General features: G+C 41.7%; 2 protein-coding genes across 8 annotated transcripts; both read left to right on the forward strand.

Annotated features, from left to right (window-relative positions):
• The first annotated feature begins 6,833 nt into the window (after positions 1–6,833).
• Positions 6,834–11,355, forward strand: mmp9 (matrix metallopeptidase 9). The gene is made up of 13 exons (XM_038722740.1): positions 6,834–7,176; positions 7,472–7,710; positions 7,893–8,041; positions 8,183–8,311; positions 8,429–8,602; positions 8,721–8,894; positions 8,982–9,155; positions 9,258–9,413; positions 9,502–9,706; positions 9,807–9,943; positions 10,034–10,184; positions 10,415–10,518; positions 10,625–11,355. Exons 1-13 carry the CDS (start codon positions 7,039–7,041, stop codon positions 10,747–10,749), a joined length of 2,055 nt encoding a protein of 684 aa, XP_038578668.1. The 5' UTR covers positions 6,834–7,038; the 3' UTR covers positions 10,750–11,355.
• Positions 11,356–11,625: 270 nt separating this feature from the next.
• Positions 11,626–22,911, forward strand: LOC119905577 (zinc finger protein 335-like). 7 transcript variants are annotated; one of them, XM_038722737.1, is made up of 28 exons: positions 11,626–11,911; positions 13,489–13,685; positions 13,848–14,124; positions 14,240–14,317; positions 14,604–15,746; positions 15,858–16,040; positions 16,131–16,295; positions 16,398–16,665; positions 16,758–16,935; positions 17,027–17,139; positions 17,239–17,257; positions 17,434–17,550; positions 17,802–17,878; positions 18,062–18,222; positions 18,340–18,560; positions 18,701–18,800; positions 18,898–18,986; positions 19,096–19,352; positions 19,467–19,581; positions 19,665–19,862; positions 20,162–20,304; positions 20,425–20,588; positions 20,729–20,826; positions 20,960–21,046; positions 21,194–21,277; positions 21,376–21,435; positions 21,581–21,686; positions 22,188–22,911. In XM_038722737.1, the coding sequence occupies exons 2-28, from the start codon at positions 13,491–13,493 to the stop codon at positions 22,307–22,309; spliced, it is 4,818 nt and encodes a 1,605-aa protein (XP_038578665.1). In that variant the 5' UTR covers positions 11,626–11,911; positions 13,489–13,490; the 3' UTR covers positions 22,310–22,911. The 7 variants fall into 7 exon arrangements, with proteins under 7 accessions (XP_038578665.1, XP_038578662.1, XP_038578666.1 ...); XM_038722734.1 differs by lacking the exon at positions 11,626–11,911 and adding an exon at positions 12,057–12,528 and having other exon boundaries at positions 16,404–16,665; XM_038722738.1 differs by lacking the exon at positions 11,626–11,911 and adding an exon at positions 12,058–12,540.
• The last annotated feature ends 219 nt before the right edge of the window (positions 22,912–23,130 follow it).

The raw sequence follows: 23,130 nt of genomic DNA on the forward strand, positions 1-23,130 counted from the left end.
TTGTTATTTTTGTTGTGCTCTAGGATCTTTGTGTGCCAATTTCAGCCACAAGCATGCACATTATCTTGGCAAATTAAAAAGTGTTACAAATATATTCAGAGACAATACATTAGACATGCTTTTCAATACTGTTTTAGTTTTATTGTTATTGTAATAATGAAGTGAACAACACAGAACGATTAAAAATAAAACAAAGGAAACACTTCTTGGAAATTTAAAAAAAACTGTTTAAAAAAGTTTAGTGGGGTCTAAAAGCAAACTTATTCCAAGAATAACTGCAATGCACAGCAGACTCAACCGGGACGGGTAAAGTACCTGGACGTGGTGATGGGTTTGTGTTCCCTCCACATGAAACAGAGTGTGTGTTGAACAGTCTCTGCGTCCCACCACATGTCAACAAACCAGTCATCATAAAACACAACACAGCTGAACAACGAAGCTGGCCAAAGAACCACATCAACTGAGGCAGACAGGAAGTGATTTCTGCATTTATAGCTGCCTGCTAGAAACATACCATAAGACATTAACAGTTTGCTTTAACAAGACAGTTGGAAGCTAAACAGGGCATGTCACAATTCAGGGCAAGGCAACTCGCTGAATTGTTAACACTGAAGAATCTAGTCCCAACTACAGAAAATCAGAGCATTAAAGCTCCAATTCACCCTGAGCTATTGCTGACCTTAAAATGGCAACATTTAGATCATGTCTGGGACATGCAATAGTGAGATTTTGTGTTTTAGCAGCCACAGAAAAAATAGAGAGTGGTCACAAATGATGACTTTTTGATATTTCATGGCTCTGTTCCAGCATGGTTAACCTAAACATCCTGCCCTTGTGAACTGTGAGGATCTTGCAGCTTTTGCTATGATATTATCCAGCTCTCTGATGACGCAGTTGGCCACCTCGTACTGTTATATGGTGTGTGCCAACAGGCTGCTCTGTGATTGAGGTGCAATTTTGAGAAGAATGCCACACATAAATGTGTATTATTCGAGGTTCTGTGCCAGACGCCAGCAGAGTGGCGTAACCCAATGAAATGTGGCATTTATTAAAATGCATGGAGCCGTATTCGTTAAGCCTTTGACGCCATGTAAAATCAGTGGCAGATGTTTTTAAATGAGGCCTGGGGATCCGGTGACAAGCCACATATAAACAGAAATAACCTTATGATTGTGTCTGAATGGGCATAAAAAACTGTATTAAATGAAAGAGGGCTTGTGTATTTGAAGCAGGATATAGCTGCTTTATTCTGAAAGACATCTAATCCATGTTGGTTTGTTAAAAAGAATACTCTGTGAATATTATGCATATGCAATGAGAGTCAGCTAAAGGGAAACAAGCATCATAAAATGATTTTTTTAAATCCCCTGTACAAACATTTGTGTTTGTCTTGTCAGTATCATTGTCAAAATCTGGAGAGGTATGTGTGTTGACAAGACTGGGAACATCCACGATAGATTTAAACTTTAATGCAGCTCTGAAGACATTCTGATCTAACTATGCAAAAGATATGTCTTATCATAGCTTCTGCTCTCCTTGAGAAAATCACAGCAGGTAAAATTAGAATAGAGGAAGATATGACACTTCTTAGACACGTACAAAACAAGGGTGAATGACGCCTCTGTCAAAATGTATGAGGCATCAACCACATCAGGAAATCGACCATTCAAATACGGGGAAGGATATCTACCTCATCAAACCGCAAAATCGTCAGACCTCTTTTTTACAACAGTTATTTGTACAATTTTCTTTTACCATAAATAGCAGAATCTGTAAAAGCGGATGTGCTTAATTTAATTATTTGCAACTCTCTGTCTCAACTGCAGAGAATGCTTTTGTATGATTTGGTAAACCATTATTCTACAGAGGGGACCCTCTCTGCTCTTCACATGGTATTTATGTATTGACCTTTTCTCCAAAGCACTTTACAATTTTGCCTCTCATTCACCCATTCACACACCAGTGGCAGCGAGCTACATTGCAAGGTGCAAGGCCCAATGTGGGGTTCAGTGTCTTGCCCAAGGACACTTCCACATGTGGACAGCAGGAGATTGGGATTGAACCGCCAACCCTGTGATCAGTGGCTCTACCTCCTGAGCCACAGGAGCAAACATGGAGTATTTTGACTTGGCACATCAGTTAAAAGGAGTTGTTTATTTTCCTGCATTTGAAAATGCAGCGGAGCATGTTTGCACAGGGAGGAAGGATGTCAGCAGTGTGCTCACTGAAAAAAAAGCCCCTATTCTGCAGCTTTGGTCATTCATGTGGGAACACAGTGAATCATGATATGCTGGCTGAGACACATCCTTGCCCACAACACCTTGATACTCACATACCCAAAAATATCAACATACAGCATATCGAGCATACACACACTACTGTGTCTCAAGATTACAGATTAGCCAATGCAGAGGTAGTTCTCCAGAATAAAAATGAGACACCAAATATGTTGTGCAATTCATTGCCACTGAATTCGGTAATTTTGAGAGTGTTGCATCAGCAACAGTGTATAGTAGCGATGATGAAGCAGATAGTTCCCAAAAATCTGGCCAACAACAATAACATAATACTGCAAAGAAGCAAATTGACATACATGGGAATTTCTCAATCATTTGTTGTTGCGCCCAGCTCGCAGGCCACAACAAAGAAGGAAGATGCAGGTATAACTAAAAAAACTGAAATGTAAAGGCATTTAACAGAAATGGTACCGGAGTGGGAGTGGAGGTCAGGATCAGTAGTGTAAGAGGATGCATGTGTGCAATGATTATTGCGTGTGTGCATGCTGTAAGTGCAAATGAAGCATAGCGAGGACAACAGAACGGGCAGGGCTGGGTGGACAGTGAAAGGTCCAAGAGTGGGGTCTGGGTAGGCAGGCTTAAATGCCCCCTGATGCCCAAAGGGAACTTTTGTCAAGGCAAAATATCCTTTATTAATTATTGAATTTTTTTTGTAAAGGCCCTTTTGTGAAGGCCTGCCCAATCTAACTATTAGTAAAAAGAATGAATAATAATTTAGACGTAACAAACTTTCGATACCACTGGTAAGTGGTGTTTACAGCGGTGTGCTTTTTCTGGAATTCATTTTACAAGAACGACGTGAAAGAGAGCGTACAGTCAACAAAAGTTCTCTGTTCACTTCTGTTTAATTCTTGCTGTTTGAGCGAGAGAGGTTTCATGGCTGTCGAGGAGTCTGGTCTTTAAAGAGGTGGTATTATGCTCATTTTCAGGTTCAAAATCTTATTTAGGGGTTGCACCAGAACAGGTTTACATGGTTTAATTTTCAAAAAACACCATATTTTTCTCATACTGCACATTGCTGCCGCTCCTCTTTTCACCCTATGTGTTGTACGCTATGCTCCGCTCTTGAGCTACAGAGTGATGCATCTTACTTGTACAAATTCTTTGTTGGGTGTTGCACATGCGCAGTTCCCAGGTAAGGACTACTAGCCAATCAGAAGCAGAGAAGGGCGGGTCGTGAGAAACATGGTAGTCTAATCCAAATTAAAGCCGTTCAGACTGCGATTGTAACCTAGCAGATGGTATAAGTAACTCACAAGTCCACAACCACACAACATCATTATTCCACATCTTACCATAAACCACTACAAGAATCACCGTATTTCAACTAAATTTTACATAAAAATTGGCCGAACAATTTGAACGTTTCCTCAGTAGCTTTCACATCAGGTGTAACATTAGCATTATAGTTATAACTTTAGCTGTGTTAGCCAACGTTTACAACAACTCAGTCTGTGAAGTTACATAGCCGTGTTTTAAATATAATTCATAACCAATAAAGCATACTTACAGGTTGTGACTATGAATTTCCAGGCCCAAACAGAGTCGGAGTTGCATAGTCTTTTAGGACTAAACGTTGAACTGTTGCCGGTGTTCCCACGATCTATGCTGCCTTGCTGAAAAATGCTACCATAGCGCAAATAGACTCAACTCTACTCAGCCCTGCTCTGTTTTCCATTGCAGACAGTACCCAGAGATAGTACATAACTTGTTGTCATAGCGACGCCACACACAACTGCCGCGACGTAATGTTCAATGCAACACACACACCAGCGATCCACACAGCTTTCTCTTTTTTAAGTTAAAACATTCCTCAGAATGTAAAGACAGATAAGCGGTATGAAAACCTTCCAGCTGTGTTTTCCTCTGCCGTTGTTGCTGCAGCGGTCTGTGAGACGGTGGGAGCAGAGGGCTCTGTGAGCGGACGGCTGGCCGGCCTCACACGCTCCTCCTGCGGGTTGGCGCAGGCTTCCCCCTCGCGGAGCTCCTCAACTCCGAAAATATTCAAGCACATTTTTGTCCCGCCATCACTTCTCGTAAAACTGTCAGCATTCGAAATCTACACAGCTGATTTCTCACCTCAAAACTTCTCAGAAGTGGATTTAGTGATGAAATTCCATACAAAAACTGTAAAACTTTCTGTTGCTGGCCTCTGTCTGCTGCACGCAATGATGATGCTGTGAATAGTGAATATTCTCTCTGACCAATCAGCAGTCTGTCGTGTTTTCACGTTACATTTTAGTATCCCTCAGCTCGCTTGGAACCTCGACTGAGGTGAGGTGATACAAAAAAAAAGTACCTGGAAGGAGGTACAGGTACAACATTTCTACAATGGAAAACCAAACAAAGGCAGGTCAAAGGGCCTCCGCTCAGACTAGCTTGATTTGAGGGCGTGATTGACCCCGCTAACCGCTTGGCAAGCTTTATGATGCGTTTTCATTGTGATGTCACAAGTAAAGGAAGTGAAGGGCTGGACTACAAACGAGCTGTTTTCAAGCGGTTCAGAGCAGAGCTTTCTGTGGGTGTAGGGACCCCCTTTGGACTGGACTTTGGGCTTTTTCCTTTTCCTTTTTCCTTTGCAAACCTTGCCTGTTACATGCACAAAAAGATATAACTCAATACAGGAGAGGGGAAAAGCCAAAAAGCATAAAACCACCTCTTTAATGTAATTTGACTAAAACCGATTGAACTTTTTATTATTGTTACATGTTATTGTTACATATTATTGGTACAGTATTATTTAAAAAGCGTTGGTATAACAGGCTTGTACCTACTGATACCAATTATACTTATCAGTGTTGTTTTAAATTGTCATTCAATTCAGAACAGGACTGGAATAGATTTATATTTTAAATATGACAATAATATTTTTTCTACTACAACAGTAGTGTTTCCAACAGCAAAACCACTATATAAACTCAATAATATCTCTCTGTAAATACATCTAAAAATGTCAGTGTTATTTTAAAATAAATAATATTGAGATTGAAATCAAAGTGTAGAGTGAAGGAGGTATGACCCTAGTAGATTTTTAGGAAAATGTACGAAGTTTGTCACATAACAAATGTTTATTTAGCTAATATATCTCTTACATTTGTTTTAATATCTCTAGTCTCAGATCACCTCCAGCAGCCCTATATACAGCCTTGTTCCATGTGCTCCTTTTATACTTTGAGCACCTTCCAAAGGTCTCTGCATGGCATTGGGCTCCCTGTTATCATAATTGCCCGTCACTAAGACCTGACACACACACACACACACTCTCAAACACACAGTGTAAAGGCCCTAGACAGACGCTCTTGGGCGGTCACATTTGTCAAAACATTTCATTCAAGATATACAATCAAAGGTTTACCATCTTAGAAAACAAAACAGACACATCAATGCCCACAACACCTTGATACTCAGATACCCACAAATGTCAACATACAGTTTATCCAGCATACACACACACACATACAAATTGGAACTCTTGAGATTACAGATTAGCCAAAGCCGAGGTAGTTTTGTAGAATAAAAGATGTCGTGAGATTGTTTTTTACACATGGCTCAAACAGTTATGTAACAGAGATGTGCAAGGGGAAAGACAGAGAAGTAAGGACATCTTTGTAAGAAAAAATACAGAAACACTCTTTGCCAAATGAGGAGTGTAAATCATTGCTAATAAATTGGGTCATTTTGGGATGTTGCATCAGCAACAGTGTGATGATGAAGCAGGTAGTTCCCGAAAAGCTGGCCAACAACAATAACGTAATACTGAAAAGAAGTAAACTGAGAGAATTTCTCAATAACCTCAATAATTTGTCATAGACGATCAGTGGTTTACCTCTTAAAAAATAAAACACAGCTTATATTTTTTTAATTTTTTTCTTTAATAATCTACTCTTGGTTTCTTTCTACTTTAACATTTTATTCAGTATCCAACTACAGATTAAGAGGAAACAAATCTCTATTTATGAAAAAGTGGAACCAAACTTTTTTTTATATCACTACTTACTAAGTGTCTGGCTGGGTCCCATGATGAGTGTGTTGTAGGTAAAAATAAATGAACATGTCAAGAAGAGCTTTTTGTGTGAATTAAAAGGATAACTTATACTGAGCAGTTAAGCATTGTTTATGCTCTCTTTAGGTTATTTCCTGAATGTTTTTGATACCAGTTATGATGATGTGAATAATTAAGATAATAGCAGCATTAAGAGCTTCCAAAGCGATTTGTCATTTGTGTGAGTTTTCAGGAAGCATGGATTACTTTATTAACATATTATGAATGTAACCATAATAAGTTGCCATTATTTGTCTCATCTACCATTGCCATTGTTCACTCAATACCACGCCCTTCCAGCTTGAAATATCTCCAAAAAAGAACAATTAGTAAACCACTCATTAGATGTTAGGTAAAGCTAAATGTGGAAATATGGGTAATTCCCCATGTCCATTCAACCAACACAGTCTGTCGAGGTGGGAGGGTTGAGGTTAGTAGTAGGCGGGGATCAGGGTGAAGTGACTAAGACGTTACGATGCATAAAAACAAGGTCCACAACCCCAACCATGAGCACAGCGCAGAGGCAAAAACAAGAGCCACCAGTGAAAACAAAGAAGGGAGCCAACACTGACAGAGAAACGCTGCTGATCTTCAGAGGAGAAGCTTTTGATTTTTGTCTTTGTCTTACAGAGCACTCGTTTGCTGCAAGGGCTATCTTTTTTTCGTCTTATTCTACAGCAATCTATAGTAGATCTCATCATGAGGTGCTATACTTTAGCTGTGTGTTTAGTTTTGGGTATAAGCATGCAGGAAGGATGGAGCCTTCCCCTCAAGTCCGTCTTTGTCACCTTCCCGGGAGACATCATGAAAAACATGACTGATGGGGAGCTGGCAGAAGTGAGTAGCAGATGGTTCATTTTGTCTTGATAAGAGTGAAATTCCCAAAACAGTGTACAATCAAGCTGTGAGGGGAAGTAATTAACTGAACATAGATCTATCTCTATCATATTCCTAATGAAAAAACAATTATTTTCTCTAAATTAAAGCTATATGAGAGTGTTACAATGAGAACAGGTGTCACAAAAAGGACAGAAATTGATTTGTTTTCCAAATTAAAGTTTGCTCATTCTATCACGTGACATGATCATCTACCTGGACTCATTAATGTGGTTTCTCATGTTTGCCCTGCCAGGGTTATCTGAAGAAGTTTGGCTACATGGACACCCTGCAGCGCAGTGGCTTCCAGTCTATGGTGTCCACTTCTAAGGCTTTGAAGAGGATGCAGAGGCAGATGGGGTTGGAGGAAACCGGAGAGCTGGATAAGTCTACCATAGAGGCCATGAAAAAACCTCGCTGTGGGGTTCCTGATGTGGCCAACTACCAAACATTTGAAGGAGATCTCAAATGGGACCATAAGGATGTCACTTATAGGTGAGTAGAGAGACATAATCTATTATTAGAGTTGATGGCATTATAATGCTCGCGTTTTGCAATGTAACACCACATGCAAAGGGTGTCCAGAAGTCTCTGATGGAGATATATCACCAAGTATTAAATTGTCAATTATAATGAACATGTAATCAATAACAGTGTCATTCTGCTCCTCTCCACAGGATCCTTAACTATTCCCCGGACATGGACAGCGCTTTGACCGATGACGCCTTTGCCAGAGCCTTCAAGGTGTGGAGTGATGTGACCCCTCTTACTTTTACCCGCCTGTTTGATGGGACGGCTGACATCATGATATCATTTGGAAAAGCAGGTGAGTGTTTGCACAGTGGTCATTTAATCTGTGTTGTTCATTTTAGTGTCACATAGTTGAATTGTAATTTTGTACTTAACACAAGTAAAAAAAAAAAAAAAAGACTGACTGACTGATATGGTAATTTTATTTTCTATTCAGACCATGGAGACCCGTATCCATTTGATGGTAAGGATGGCCTTCTGGCCCATGCTTATCCCCCTGGTGAGGGTGTGCAGGGAGATGCCCACTTCGATGACGATGAGTACTGGACTTTGGGAACAGGACCAGGTAAGCGGACATGATCAAGAGATATTGCTCTACCACCAACAATTACTGCAAGGTTGTCTCCCCCTGGTGTTCATGTTATACAGTGTATTAAATGTGTGAATTTGTCTGTTGCCTAAGTTGTGAAGACTCGCTATGGGAATGCGGATGGTGCCATGTGCCACTTCCCCTTCACTTTCGAGGGCAAAACCTACTCCAGCTGTACCACTGATGGTCGTACCGACAACCTGCCATGGTGTGCCACCACAGCTGACTACAGCAAAGACAAGAAATTTGGCTTCTGCCCAAGTGAACGTAAGCTTGACAATTTATTCTGCAAGGGAAAACATAGGTCAGAGGTCAACCAGGCGAGGGCATTTGCTTTTCACTTGCTTCATCCTCTCATCCTTGCCCCTTATTCTCATCCTTACAGTTCTGTACACATTCGGAGGAAATGCCGATGGAGCTCCGTGTGTCTTCCCCTTCACCTTTCTGGGAGAGGAGTATGACAGCTGTACCACAGAGGGCCGCCGCGATGGCTACCGCTGGTGTGCCACCACAGACAACTTTGACAAGGACATAAAATATGGATTCTGTCCCAGTCGTGGTGAGTGACAGGAACCACAATGCATAAACATTGTAGAGGGCTGCAACGATGGCTTGTTTTCTTACTGTTATGTCTTTGTTTGGTCAGACACCGCTGTAATCGGTGGAAATTCTGAGGGAGAGCCTTGCCACTTCCCCTTTGTGTTCCTGGGTAAAACGTATGACTCCTGCACTAGCGAGGGACGAGGAGATGGCAAGTTGTGGTGCAGTACCACTGACAACTATGATGACCACAAGAAATGGGGCTTCTGTCCTGACCAGGGTGAGTAACATGAATAAAAGACAGTAAGTTGAGTAGGTAAACTGCTATAGACACGTATTTGCCCTCGTCATTCATTAATATTCCTTACTATATGCGTTCAAGGTTACAGTCTGTTCCTGGTGGCAGCCCATGAGTTTGGACATGCCCTTGGACTGGATCACTCCAACATAAGAGATGCCCTCATGTACCCCATGTACAGCTACGTGGAAGACTTTTCCCTGCATGAAGATGACATTCAAGGCATTCAATATCTCTATGGTAAGGTCATGACAAACCTCTTTGTCATGCAAAATCGTCACATCAAAATCAACAATTTCTCTCAACCAACACAATTTCTTTTTTTCAGGACCCAAAACAGGCCCCGATCCCAAACCCCCTCAACCCACCACAGTCCCCTACCCAGATCCTGATATTACTGACCCCACAAATGATCCTAGACCCACTGAACCCACCACCACTACACCTGTTGATCCAGCCAATGATGCCTGCAAGTTGACCAAATTCGACACCATCACTGTGATTGAGGGAGAACTACATTTCTTCAAGGACGGGTGAGCAAATCATTCAGTTACTTTTTGTAAAATAGGTAAAAGCAGCATAATAAACAAAAACTGCAAGTGGTGATGTGTTAATTAAATGTGTGATCAACAGACATTACTGGAAGATGTCCAACAGAAATGATGGAAATCAAGGACCATTTTCAGTTTCTGAGAGGTGGCCAGCTGTGCCAGCAGTCATTGATTCTGCCTTTGAGGACATTCTGACCAAGAAAATTTACTTCTTCTCAGGTAATAAAGCTTCATTCAAAGTGTGAAGGCCCACAAACACTTAAAGCAAAAGTGTAGACAATTTTCATAATGATCTTTTTTTTTCTACAGGGAACCGATTCTGGGTGTACACAGGGCAGAGTGTTCTGGGACCCCGCAGCATAGAGAAGCTCGGCCTCCCCAATACCATTCAGAAAGTGGAGGGAGCACTGCAGAGGGGGAAAGGCAAAGTGCTGCTCTTCAGTGGGGAGAACTTCTGGAGGTGAGTTAAAATTGTGCTTTTAGCATGGTTAAATCTGGAAATCAGGTTGGGAAGCACATCGGTCTCCTTTTTGACAATAGTCTTTGAACAAGCCAGTTAAATTGCACCTCCTCTGTGGTTTTCCTGTCAACCTGACTGCTGAAATAATCTTTTTTACAACATAATCAATGTCTGAGATTTAAGATTGTTTTTGCACGTTTTAATAACATTCTCTATTATGATCAACACAGGCTGGATGTGAAGGCCCAGACAATTGACAAGGGGTACCCCAAGTACACAGACGTGGTCTTTGGTGGCGTCCCCAATGATGCTCATGATGTATTCCAGTACAATGGTAAATACACCTATTTACCTAATATTTATCCACTGAGCCCAATTAAGAAAATAAGCAAATAATTCTAATCATTCTAGTGATTTAATATTGATAATTTGTGCTTTAGGTCACATATACTTCTGCCGGGACCGCTTCTACTGGCGAATGAATTCCCGCAAGCAGGTGGATCGTGTTGGCTATGTGAAATATGACCTCCTCAAGTGCTCAGATGCTTCAAACCTTCGCTACTGAATGAACACACATGGATGAGCTGGAAATCGTCTGTGATGTGATGGCACCCATTTCTCTCTCCTGCGCAGGTGACAGGGAGAATGTGATGCATTGTTTGTGTATGGCACCTGTTTTATGATGTGTGTGCTTTCTTGGATGTGAATAATTGGCCATCATTGATGTTCGATGATTGTAAAATCTAAAAATAAGTCAAAGGCCCAAAGGAACGCAAAGCAAGTTGGTATCTTTGACACTGCCCTCTGTCTGATAATCTGTGAACTGTAGGTTATGATGGTTTAAACTTTAACCCATAAGCACATGAAAAAATATTTGCAAAAGCTATCTGGAGTACAGTATTCCAGGTTTTCTGTCTGACAGGTTCAGACTCCTAACAGTATTTGATTATTTTGGTATTTATAGTAATAAAGTAACTAATATTATTTTGTTGTCCTAGAGCTTTTTTGTTTTGTATAATTCTATGTGTGTATTTCTGAAGATGGTTCAACGTCAATTACTTGCACTGGAAGACGAGGCATGTCTCCTTTACTGAAACTATTTATGAGATTGATGTGTTTTGTATGAAAGTTTTAACTTACAATGCAATAAACACTCCATGATAACTACCTACCACTGTCTTCTGTCTCAATCGTTGACTCTAATACTTAAATAACTAACATGCACAAGGACTATGATCAACATCTATATTATTCGACAGGTTAATCCACGTTCACACAACAGCAAAAACATGCAGGGTAAGACACTGCCTGGGGTACAGTAATGCAATTTCATTACTTTGTGCTGTACTCATTATCTAACGTTGCAGTCACTGACACAACAGCCGAGTGGATAGATATTACTCCGCATCCAGTAGCGTATTACGCCTTCCTCTAAAAACAATAGTCCACTAAGTGATAATACACATCACATTTACCGTATATATGAAGTAACATCTGACGAAAAATCTATCGTTTAAAACAAATAGTTACAACTGGCAACTAAATCAAAGCTTGGTTAAATAACGCACATGTCAACAAAAAATAATAAATAAGATCCGGTTGCACGGACAGGAAGAAGGAGAGTCTCATGGCGCCCGACTAGAAAGAAGCAACAATTATCGGTTACTAATTTCTGTTGTGTTTAGCGCACCTACACTGAAAGATACTTTTCTACTCGAAAATACAAGGTAAGAAAAGGGCGTGGAGACTCCAGCGCCAGAGAAGTAAATTATTGTCATTTTCTTCAGGGAGAGCGTTTGGGCGGTCTGCGGCAGCTGAGGCCCTCGAGGTCCCCAGTAGAGCTTTCAGAATGCCTGAGTGTAAAAGGGTTTGCCTGGTGTAAAATGGCGACGTGGAGCAGGCAGGACGAAGGGCAGCTAGGCCCGTGTTAAAACGGCTAACACGCGTTGTGTTGGACGCTGTTACACCCGATATGTCGACATGGGTAGACTAGTGACTTGTTCATTAAATAGCATAATCCCGTTTAATCACTTAAAATACAAAAGTACACGTAGAAAACATTTATATCTGTTTTGCATCCTCGTCAAACTCTGAACTGTCAACAACGCTAGTTAGCCAGCTAAAAGCTAACGTTAGCTGCTCTGGGTCATCGTGAGCATAAGTTCCCGTTAGTTCCCGTTGACATCACCTTTCTAAATAACTTAACGTTATCGGCTGGTGTCATTCTACAAGCACAATCATGCTTGACTAGTGAAAAGATGAATCGTAACGTTAATTCACTTACCTTGAGTGAAAACAGGATGGATTTAGCTCATGAAGACGGACAGGAAAGGCATTAGCTTAGGTAAATGCTAAGGTTAGTTGAGCAGAGACAACTGGAGTCACGTTAAGCATTTTTTTACGAAATAAACATTTGTGGACACTACACAAATCATGGATAGCGTACTCCCTTTACTGATAGTAATAAATGAAAATAACCATGTATAAATTACTGTGGAGCGAAAGATATATATATATATTAGGTCTAGACATATTAAATTGTCGTATCACCAATGAACGAACTCACAGTCTTGAGATTTAGTGGAATAAAAGTATAAAGTCTCACAAATTAAAAGTATCAGTGCATCAAAACTGCGTTAAAGGGTACCTGAGTAAATGTACTTGTTACTTTCCACCTCTGGATAGTAATATTGCTCAGTTAGCTATTTCAAGCTGTCATGTCCATGTGCACTTCATTTGATATGAAAACATATACATTCCTATAAATACATGATTGGTATGACATATTCCATATAAAATATTTCATAAAGACGCAGTAAATGTAAACTTTGTACACAATTTAAAGTGACCTTGAAAAGTGGGAAAATAGACCACAAAAATTCCAGAGTTAATTGCTAGTTAGTTGTCCATCTGTTGGAGTTAATGACTGACTGGTAACATTAGAAAAAAAGACAATATTGTGTTTGATAAAACATCTTATCTTGTTAAATTCAGTTGCCTTTTTCAGCTTTGTACTTCTTTACTAGTTCAAAGTTGAGAAAGTTTGATACATTGCTTCTGTTTCTCCATCAAGGCTGTGTACAGCTACTAATTGTTTTAAAAGTATCTATACAAAAGTGTCTGTACTTCATCTAGTAAGAAATTAGCAGGAAGTATAAAATATCTGAAGTTATGTATAAGTAGCACTAATGACAAACAGAGCGGTCCTATCATCTTAACACAATGAACTTGCTGGTAAAGATGACACAAACTTGATATTAAATAAATTGTGCTATTGAACTTATGTTTAACTTTTTTTGAATAGTTATGGATTCGGAGGAGAATGAGGTGGAAAGCAGCAGTGATGCAGGTCCCTCAGGGATGGAGGAGCCGTCTGAAAGCGGCATGGGTGTGGAGTCTTCGGAGGCCATGTCTGCAGACAGCAGTGATGCTGCTGCTGCCTCTCATGCACAGGCCCCAGATTCTGACTGCCATGTGGGACAGAGCTCAGAGGGAGTTGTGGTAAACTTTTTTTTAAAGAAGAATTTGAGTACATATGTGGGAGAAAACATCTATATATCAAACAATATACTAAAGGCAACAAGAGCAGATATAGCAGTTAGACTTTTGTCATGACAGAAGTTTCTTTATAAAACCGTCATGTTCTTGCCCCTCCCTGTCAAGGTGTTCATCCCAGAAACCAGCTCCAGTACAGACGTCAGAGTTTCATCAGTCCACCTCCCAGACTCCTCTTCAGTGGCCCAGTCCACCAGCGTGTCCAGCGTCTCCACTGTGACTCAGTCAGTGCTGGTGTCTGAGTCAGCCCAAGTTATGGTCCACTCCAGTGCTGTGTCAGAAGGAGCCATGATGGTTTCTGACTCAACTGCTTCTACCTCGTCGGACCTGGGGTCTGCCATTGACAAGATCATAGAGTCCACCATCGGCCCTGACATCATGAATGGTATTCCCCCTGATCTTCCACTGTCTGTTATACACTAGGCTGGCCAGCTTTAAGGTTGTATCAGTTTGATTATTTAACATGAAGTGGCAGATATCTGATTCTGTTCTTCCATTAGGTTGCATAGCTGTGACCAGTGCTGAAGATGGAGGTGCAGAGACAACCCAGTATCTGATACTACAAGGACCAGATGACGGTAAGTGTGTTATTGCTAGCTCATTAATTCTTCAAAACAAGTTAATGAGAAAAGTATTGCCATGTTAATATACAATAGAAACAGTATACTGAAAATCTGGTGGGATGTTACTCAGACAGCATTAATTTAATGAACAGATAAATGATTTAACCTTTCCGTGGCAACTTCTTATGAACCAACTTTATTTTAGTCAAGGGAGTTTATAGTTACGTAATTTAAAATCTAGTATTGGAATCCTTTTTGATAAATTGTATACAATCCATCTATATGTATTTGTCCGCTATAGGTGCTCCTATGGTAGCCCACATGTCATCTTCGGCTCTCTCTGATCGTATAGCCATAGAAGCTCTTGCAGAAGGCCCCACGTCCACCTGTTTGGACCAGGGAGACCTGCAGGGCAACCTCGAACCTGACCAGCCTGACGATCAGCCAGGTCACTCGGGTTACCCAGAGGACAGCAGCAGTCAGCCTGATCAGCCCCAGCACTCCCACCCTTCCCAGTACATGGACTGCAGTGCAGATGGTCCAGACCAGACAGGGGAGTCTTCGTCTTCCTATGTGGAGTGTTCAGGCGAGGAACCTGACCAGACGCGCTCCCAGTCGGGTTTCCCTGACTACAGCGGGGATAACAGTGACCAGGACCTGCCTGGTTATGTGGAATGCAGCGGGGCTGACTCGAATCCTACCAGCCGGGGTCACTATGTGGTGGAGTGCAGTGCAGGGTACCTCGAGTGTGCACTGGACGATGGAGAGCAACCACATCATTCACGCAGTTACATTGACAGTAGTGCAGACCACAGAACGCAGACAAGTCGGCAGTATGGGGCCCAGTATGGGGCCCAGTATGGAGGGGAGTGTGTTGCAGCTGCAGACTCTGAGCAACCAGGTTGTTCTCGGTATCAAGCGAGAGACGATGATGAAGATGACGAGCAGAACCAGGATCCAGATCAGCCGCAGCACTCCCAACAGCAGCCCCAGCACTCCTGCTACATGGAAAGCAGCAATGGCCCAGAGGCCTCTATCTACGCCGATGACAGCTCCTCATCGGACCACATTCTGGCGGACACGGCAGGCTCAGGCGGGCTTCCTGAGGCATTGGAGTGCAGCGAGAGCCAGCCTGGGCCCTACATCAGCAGCAGTGGAACATACACCTCTAATCCAGAGCCTGAGCAGACCCAACAGTGCTCACCCAGCCAAGAGGAGCCCCAAGGCTCCCAAGGGCCTCAGGATGAAGCTGGGCTGAAGATGGAGATGGAGACATCAACAGTGGCAGAAGGCTCTGGAAACAGACCACCAAACTTGGCTGAGTTGGAGGAGATGATGGAAGTAGTGATTGTACAGCAGTTCAAGTGTAAAATGTGTCCATACAAGAGTGCCTCCAAAGACACACTCATCAACCACATGAGAGACAGACACTTCAGACCTGCAGGTAAGGTACAGTAGTATAGTTAATTATGTATCACAAAGACATATCACTTTGACTGTAAATTCTCAGATTTTCTAATTAAAAAGTGTTTGTGGTGTACTGTCCTGTTTTCAGGGGACATACCAAAGAAGCGGAAACGTGGACGGCCTCCTAAAAGTGAGACGTTGGCCCGTCGGCAAGCAGAGAGGGAGGAAGCTGAAGAGAGGAAGGCAGCAAAGGTGAAGGCTGGTGAGCCCCAGCAAGCAGAAGAAGAGGAGGATGATATTGTAGATGCTGGTGCTATTGATGATCCTGAAGGTCAGTGAAGAGATTTTCCATTAAGCTCACAAGCAGATAGACTTAATGAACGAGTCTAAGGAAAGTAATTACATTCTACTTTATCCCCAGAGGATAGTGACTACAACCCAGCAGAAGAGGATTGCAATGGAAGACCACCTGCCATTCTGAAGAAGCCCGCTCCTCCTATATCTTCCTCCTCTCAAGGACGTCCTCGACGTAAGGTTGGACGTCCGAGGAAGTACAGCCTTTTTGAAGAAGGTTACAGCGGCAAAGGTCGGTTTCAGTTTTGACTGTGTCTAACACTGCACAGGAGAGCCTACATTGCAAAACTTACACTTCAGCTTGCTGTGTGTTCATTCTTCTATTTCATGTTAGTTACAGAAGGAGGAGAGAGTATTGCTAAGAAGCCCAGGGTTAGTGTGGATGCCAGTGCACCTGAAGAGGCCAGCTCTTCCGGATTAAACAATGGTCCTGCTATGGTGACAGATGGAGACACTGCTGAGGTGGCAATAAGCCAGTCAGACTCTGAGAACAAAGACCCTTCATCAAACACACAGCCAGAGGAGGAGTTCTTCTCGAGAAAACGCGGCCGACCTTCCAAGCGTTTCCTGCGCAAGAAGTATAAGAAGTATATAAATCGAAAGTAAGTATCAGATTATTAAATAACGTGTTACAAATACTATTACATCACTTTCACAACAAGCTAATTTCTTCTTTCACTGCATTATCTTCCAGTCGGTACTATAAAACCCTCAAACCGCTCCTGAGACCTCACAACTGCTGGATCTGTGGCTCACGCTTCCTCACTCAGGAAGATTTGCGCTTCCATGTGGACTCTCATGAAGGCAATGACCCAGAGCTCTTCAAGTGCCTCCAGTGCAACTATCGCTGCAAGCGCTGGTCCTCACTCAAGGTCAGTGGCAAAATAAAAACAGGTCACAGCATGCAGGTTAACCTGGTTTTTGCACAGTGTCCTAAAAGTCTTTCGGGACTTACTTTTGCAGGAACACATGTTCAATCATGAAGGCACCAAGCCGTTCAAGTGTGAGGAGTGTGATTATACAAGTGTCTACAGGAAAGATGTCATTCGCCACTCAGCAGTCCACAACAAAGATAAGTAAGTAACTCAGACAACATACAGTACATGCAAATTTCTAATACAGAACGCTTTTCAAATAAATATTATAACTGATTTTTTCTATTGTCCATCCTACAGGAAACGAAAGACTGAGTTGGTAAGACATTTCATATTTGAATGATGGTTAAATGTTAATTAGCCTACTCGGGTATAATAATAATATTATGCTTTCTTAATGTCGTAGCACAGTAACTGTAGTCTGTTTCTGGTTTGGTTGGTTGTTGCTGTCTTTTGGGCCACTTAACTAGTCAACTTATATGCTTATTCTTACAGGCACCAAAGGTGTCCGAGTTCCTCTGCCCTGTGTGTCACAGGGTTTACCCTATGCAAAAGAGACTGACCCAGCACATGAAGACCCACAGCTCAGAGAAGCCACACATGTGTGATAAGGTCAGATAACAAAGATTGTACACTTTACACACTTGCCTAACATGTTGCTGTGTTTGAGATGTGATAACTACAGAAAAGATGTTTCTACCTGTTACGCCCTGTGATTTTTCATACAGTCTCTGTCTGCACTTATTGATCTGTAATAATATGTGTGTGACAGTCCTTACAGGAAAGTGAGTGCACACATAACTGTATGGACTTTTCTGGAGTTCTCCAAAACTCTTGTTGAAGATGCCTTTCTGTGTTTACAGTGTGGAAAATCCTTCAAGAAACGGTACACGTTCAAAATGCACCTACTGACCCACATCCAGAGTCTTGGAGACAGCAAGTCAGTATTGAAAACTTTTATTCCATCTCTTGCTATGTCATGTATCATTTAGAAAAAACATTAATGTAAGAGAATTGTCTGATTAGCAATTCAGGCAAGAATATGTCTTAATGAAGGAATCAACATTAGTCATTTTGTTTGATGTCACGAAGGATGATTTCATCTTGGATGTGTATGTGCCAGGTTCAAGTGTGAATTTTGCGATTACACTTGTGACAACAAGAAGCTACTGCTCAACCATCAGCTGTCCCACACCAACGACCGGCCCTTCAAGTGTGACTACTGTAAATATTCCACTTCTAAAGAGGAGTTCCTGGTCTCCCATCTGGCAATCAAACACACAGGTCAGTGTGGCAGGAAGGTTTTCATGAAGTTTATTTAAACTGAGCATGTGGTTACGTTCACCTCATTAATGTAATACTGCAACTTTGAACACTGTTATTAATGTGTGTCCTCTACAGGAGAGAAGCCTTTCTCCTGTGAAATGTGTCACTTCATGACCAAGCACAGGAAGAACTTACGTCTACATGTGCAGTGTCGCCACCCTGAGGCGTTTGAGGAGTGGTCTTCGAGTCACCCTGAGGAGCCTGTCAGGAGGCGCCGCAGACCCTTCTTCACCCTGCAGCAGATAGAGGAGCTCAAACAACAACATGACGACACACAGGAGTTGCAGGACACTATTGTGAGTCTGTTAAAGGTCTTCTGTTATTTATCTCAGGCCAACTTTGGATGTGATTTTCACATGTGTTATATTTTGTGGCATTGGGGCATTGGGAGATGATACGCTTTAACTGTTTGTTTTTTTTCTACCTCCATCATTAGGTTGCAGTGGATTCTGCGACACTACAAGCCATGCAGGGGATGGAAAATGCCTCAGTGTCCCAGGATGCATTGGGAAACACTACCATTATCTACGAACAAGGTCAGTCCTCTTCTTCTTCAGGAGGCTTTTTTAGTATTTCTGGTGATGTATGTCACCTTAAGGGCAAATGCTGAAGACTTCTCCATGTGCTCCTCAGCTGAATCGAGTGACCTATCCGCCCAGAATGCCCTTGACCTGCTGCTCAATATGAGCAATGCCCGGGAACTGGTTGGAAACGCCTTACAGGTTGGTGCTCATCAAAAAATTTCACTTGACCCAAGCAGGGCGACATTTATGTGGGAATTGTCCTTGCATTTTGGAAATAAAGTAAAAAAGTGTAAAAATTGCTCCTCAGGTGGCAGTGCTGAAGTCAGAAGGCAAAGCTTTGGAAAAGGGCACGTGGAGTACGGTGACCACAGCACCGGGTCAGGCCCAAAAAGTTGTGACCTTTCATGTGTCTGAGAATGGTGAGACGGTGCTGCAGGAGGCCTACGAGGCAGCCACCTCTGAAGCAGGAGAGCTCACCCAGATCGCCATCGAAGCCTACGAGGGCGGAGGGGACTTCAGTGTGGTGGAACAGGCCACTGAAGAGAATCATAGCCCTGAATACAGGTAACACACAGTCTGAATTTCTCTGACTGGGAGGAACAGATGTGGAATGAAAATTATATTGATTGTAGGACTTTTTGATGAGTCTGTAATGTCATAAACCTGCTGTCTTTGCAGTAATGGTGAGAGCAGTCCTTCTCAGGCTGTAGAAGTATCTGGGTCAGAAAGCTTGAAGAGTGACAAGTACTACCTTACTTCAGCACTGCCTGATGGTGTTCTGCAGCAGGTTGAGGTAACTGTGGGAGATCGGTTGTTTTGGCGTGCAAAGATCTGAGTATCCTTCCTCTCTGACGGAGTTGTTTGTTTTTCTGTCAGTTGAGCAGCGAAGCTCCAGCCTCTCCCTCTGCTGTGAGCTCTCCCAGTCTGAGCACCAAGAGGTTTTCCTGCCGAATATGCATGGAGTCTTTCCACGGGCGCTCTGACATGGAGAACCACAAGAGGGCGCACTTGGATCCTAACACCTTCAAGTGTCCTGATTGTGACTTCACCTCGACTTCCTGGCCAGAGGTCAAGGTGAGGCTCTCTGAGCTATTTAAGCTATTTAAAAAACAAAAACATTTCCAATCAAAATATATTTGTTTTCATTGAAAAGGCACAGACTAAAGTCCTGGGCTGCCACAAATTGATCATTGGTATTTTATAGCTTATCTAATAAAGTTTGAACAGGCTGACAGACAACACATTTCCAGGCACCTTCATGAAATTTCACAGGGGTTTCTGTCACAAAAGCATTTCTGTCCCAAACCCCTCCTCTGGTGTTGAGTCTTTCTGAAAGAGATAGATATGCTGTTTTTTTGTTGTTGTTTTTTTAGAATCACATGGATCTGCATTCTTATCTACGCCCTCACAAGTGTCCAAACTGTAGCTTTGCCTCCAAGAACAAGAAAGACCTGCGCCGACACATGATGACACACACCAATGAGAAACCGTTTTCTTGCAAACTTTGCGGACAAAGGTGGGAGCACAACTAATTTGAATTGTCACAATAAAGTGTATTTGGTCAACATGAGCGACATTAGACAGCAAAGTGGTAATTAACAGCTATTGGTGTTGACATTCCCCCCCAATGTCTCAGGTTTAACCGTAATGGCCATCTGAAGTTTCACATGGAGCGTCTCCACAGTCAGGATCATGCCACTCGCAAGAGCCGAACCGCCACATCTCAACAAACCATCATAGTCAACGGTGATGAGGAGGCCCTGGCCACACTACAATGTAAGGGACACAACATAACACAATGTAAGACTTGCAGCTTAGTTTGTGCTGAAAAAAATAAGAATGAATGATACTAGGTTTATTGGTTATAAACAGCAGCACATTCAGTTTTTTTAAAAATCATAAAAAACCTCAAACTTAATGTGTGTGGGTGTGTGTTACAGCCCTGCAGGCACATCAGACAGTCATCACCCCTGAGCGGTTGCAGTCCCTTGGACAGGAGCACATTATTGTAGCACAAGAACAGGCGCTATCAGACCAGGTACCATCGTTCACACTATACTGGACATACTTTTAACTTAACATGATTCTCTAAAATGGTTTATTTTTGCGTACAGTGCATATTAGACACTCTGCATTTTATAACTAAATGCATTATTGTGTACATTAATCAGGAGGAGGGCACATATATCCAGCAGATCACCACCATAGATGGACAGACAGTTCAGCAACTGATGACAGGAGACAACCAGGTCACTGAGGTAAGAGCCGTAGATTATACCACTTAATGTTTTTTATGAAAATGACAATAATGGAATATTAGAAAATGATATATATGTTTATAACATTTGCCCTTATTATATTCTTTAACATTCATCTGAACTCATTTGTCACGTGTTCTGTTTCAGGTTCAGTATATTATCTCGCAGGATGGAGTGCAGCACTTGATCCCTCAGGAGTATGTAGTTGTAGCTGATGGCAACCACATACAGGTCAGCGTATTCCCTCATAAGAATTCACTATAACTGATGGATTAATGCAGTCTTTTACGGTGATAATGTCTCATTCTAACTGCTTTTCTGTTCCGCAGATGCCAGATGGACAGATCATCCAGTATGAGCATGACGGGGCCTTTCTGCAGGAGCAACAGGTGAGGCAGATAAAGATAGTCTAGAATGCTACAGTCTGAGTTCAAACTGGTTTTAACAAAGCAAGGCAGATAACCTAAAATGCTCTCCAGTGAGAGGGATTAGTTTTGACAAAAGCTCACTGCTCCGTGTTCTTTATGTCTTCAGATTGCTGTAAGTCACGACGGTCAGATCCAGTACCTACCTGTGAGCTCGGAGCAACAGATAGTGAATCCTGAAGATCTGGAGGCTGTTGCCCACTCTGCTGTCACAGGTTGGCTCTCTTAGGGAACAGATTCTTTATATTAAGTCCTCCAGTACCCTGGTCGATTTTCTATTATGATTTTGCATGTAGAATTTTCCAAAGCATACCACAAGTTTTCAGGTTTATAAATACGTTTTAGTTGTTGACTTCCTATCACTTTATTAATAAAATCTATCAGATAAAAAAAATAACTTAAAAAAGATAAAGAAAAATGACAACAGTGATGTTGGTGTATTCCTGAACACACCATCAAGGAGGCAACAATGGCTAAGGGCTCTGCAAGTTGATTTTTAAACTATTGTCAACTGAAGGACAATATATTGCTTCCTGAAATGTAGATGCTTTGGAAAATGGTGAACATACATCATGTATAGGTAAGAGGCTAACGCATACCAAACCACCTGTGTGGTCTACTGATAAACTATGAAATCACCAGTATGATGAAAACCAATAATAACTACAGCACGCTGACAACAAATCAAACTAAGTGGAGAATCTTTGTTCTTGTAGCCGTAGCAGATGCAGCCATGGCGCAGACCCAGACAGTCTACACTGAAGCTACACCGGAACAGCTGGAGCAGCTGCAGCAGCAAGGCATCCACTATGACGTCATAACCTTCACAGACGAATAGACAGCTATTTATTTCTACCGGGGTACAAAACTGTGCAGAGTAGGACCAACACAAACCACTATGAGCTGACAAGGACAGTGACCTCAATTTATTTATGCATTCAGCTGGCTGTGAACTAAAGCATTCTCTCCTCCACAGAATCAATTGCTTGGTGGCGGTTACATTGTTTAATAATAGGATCAACAGCGTTTTTTATTCAAATTATTGCACCCATTGCTTCTAACTTAATCATAGGGGCTGTGCATTTAAGAGTTAATTTAAGCAAGGTTTGTCTGTTCTGTAATTATTAAAAAACAATTCATGTTTACGTGCCTCAACTGCTTCCATTTGCAAGACAATGTTATCAAAGAAAATCAAATGTCATGTTTTAGAAATTATACCGAGCATCCAAGTCAACATTTTAGTTTTTGAATGGAGTGAAATCAAAAGGGAGTGTTTATTTTTGATCTGTAATAAGATATGCTAATTGTTAGAATGCCGCAACATTGTGTTTACTAAATATTAATATGTACATATCTTTTGCATTTGTCTTCTGTTGATTTATTGAAAATTAAGTGTTTAATAAGCTGAAAGCTGACACCAAATAAATCACATTGTGTATACTTGTGTATATTCTTCTATTATTATGTCTATAAATGTCCAGATTTTACTCAATTGGGTTTTGTTCTTGAAGGTATATAAATCTTCTTTAAAATACCATTATGTTATAATAAGATGCAATAAAAGCAAAACCATTACAAAAGAATCACTCTGTGCCACTTTCTCAGAAATTAGTTGATGCAACCTAATGTCAGTACACATTTGGATGGACGCCTAGCTAT

This window comes from Micropterus salmoides, unplaced genomic scaffold (assembly GCF_014851395.1).
Source record: "Micropterus salmoides isolate LMB-PRFRI ecotype aquatic unplaced genomic scaffold, ASM1485139v1 Ms_hic_scaffold_16, whole genome shotgun sequence".
NCBI classification, from domain to species: Eukaryota; Metazoa; Chordata; class Actinopteri; order Centrarchiformes; family Centrarchidae; genus Micropterus; species Micropterus salmoides.

Excerpts from the sequence above, each read along its gene's own strand:
- mmp9 (XM_038722740.1), top strand. The coding sequence starts at position 7,039 with ATGAGGTGCTATACTTTAGCTGTGTGTTTAGTTTTGGGTATAAGCATG. Across the intron at positions 7,177-7,471 it reads CTGATGGGGAGCTGGCAGAA|GGTTATCTGAAGAAGTTTGG; the intron begins GTGAGTAGCAGA and ends TTGCCCTGCCAG. Across the intron at positions 10,519-10,624 it reads TGATGTATTCCAGTACAATG|GTCACATATACTTCTGCCGG; the intron begins GTAAATACACCT and ends TTTGTGCTTTAG.
- LOC119905577 (XM_038722732.1), top strand. The coding sequence starts at position 12,498 with ATGAAGACGGACAGGAAAGGCATTAGCTTAG. Across the intron at positions 18,801-18,897 it reads TACCATTATCTACGAACAAG|CTGAATCGAGTGACCTATCC; the intron begins GTCAGTCCTCTT and ends TGTGCTCCTCAG. Across the intron at positions 21,278-21,375 it reads CTGATGGCAACCACATACAG|ATGCCAGATGGACAGATCAT; the intron begins GTCAGCGTATTC and ends TCTGTTCCGCAG.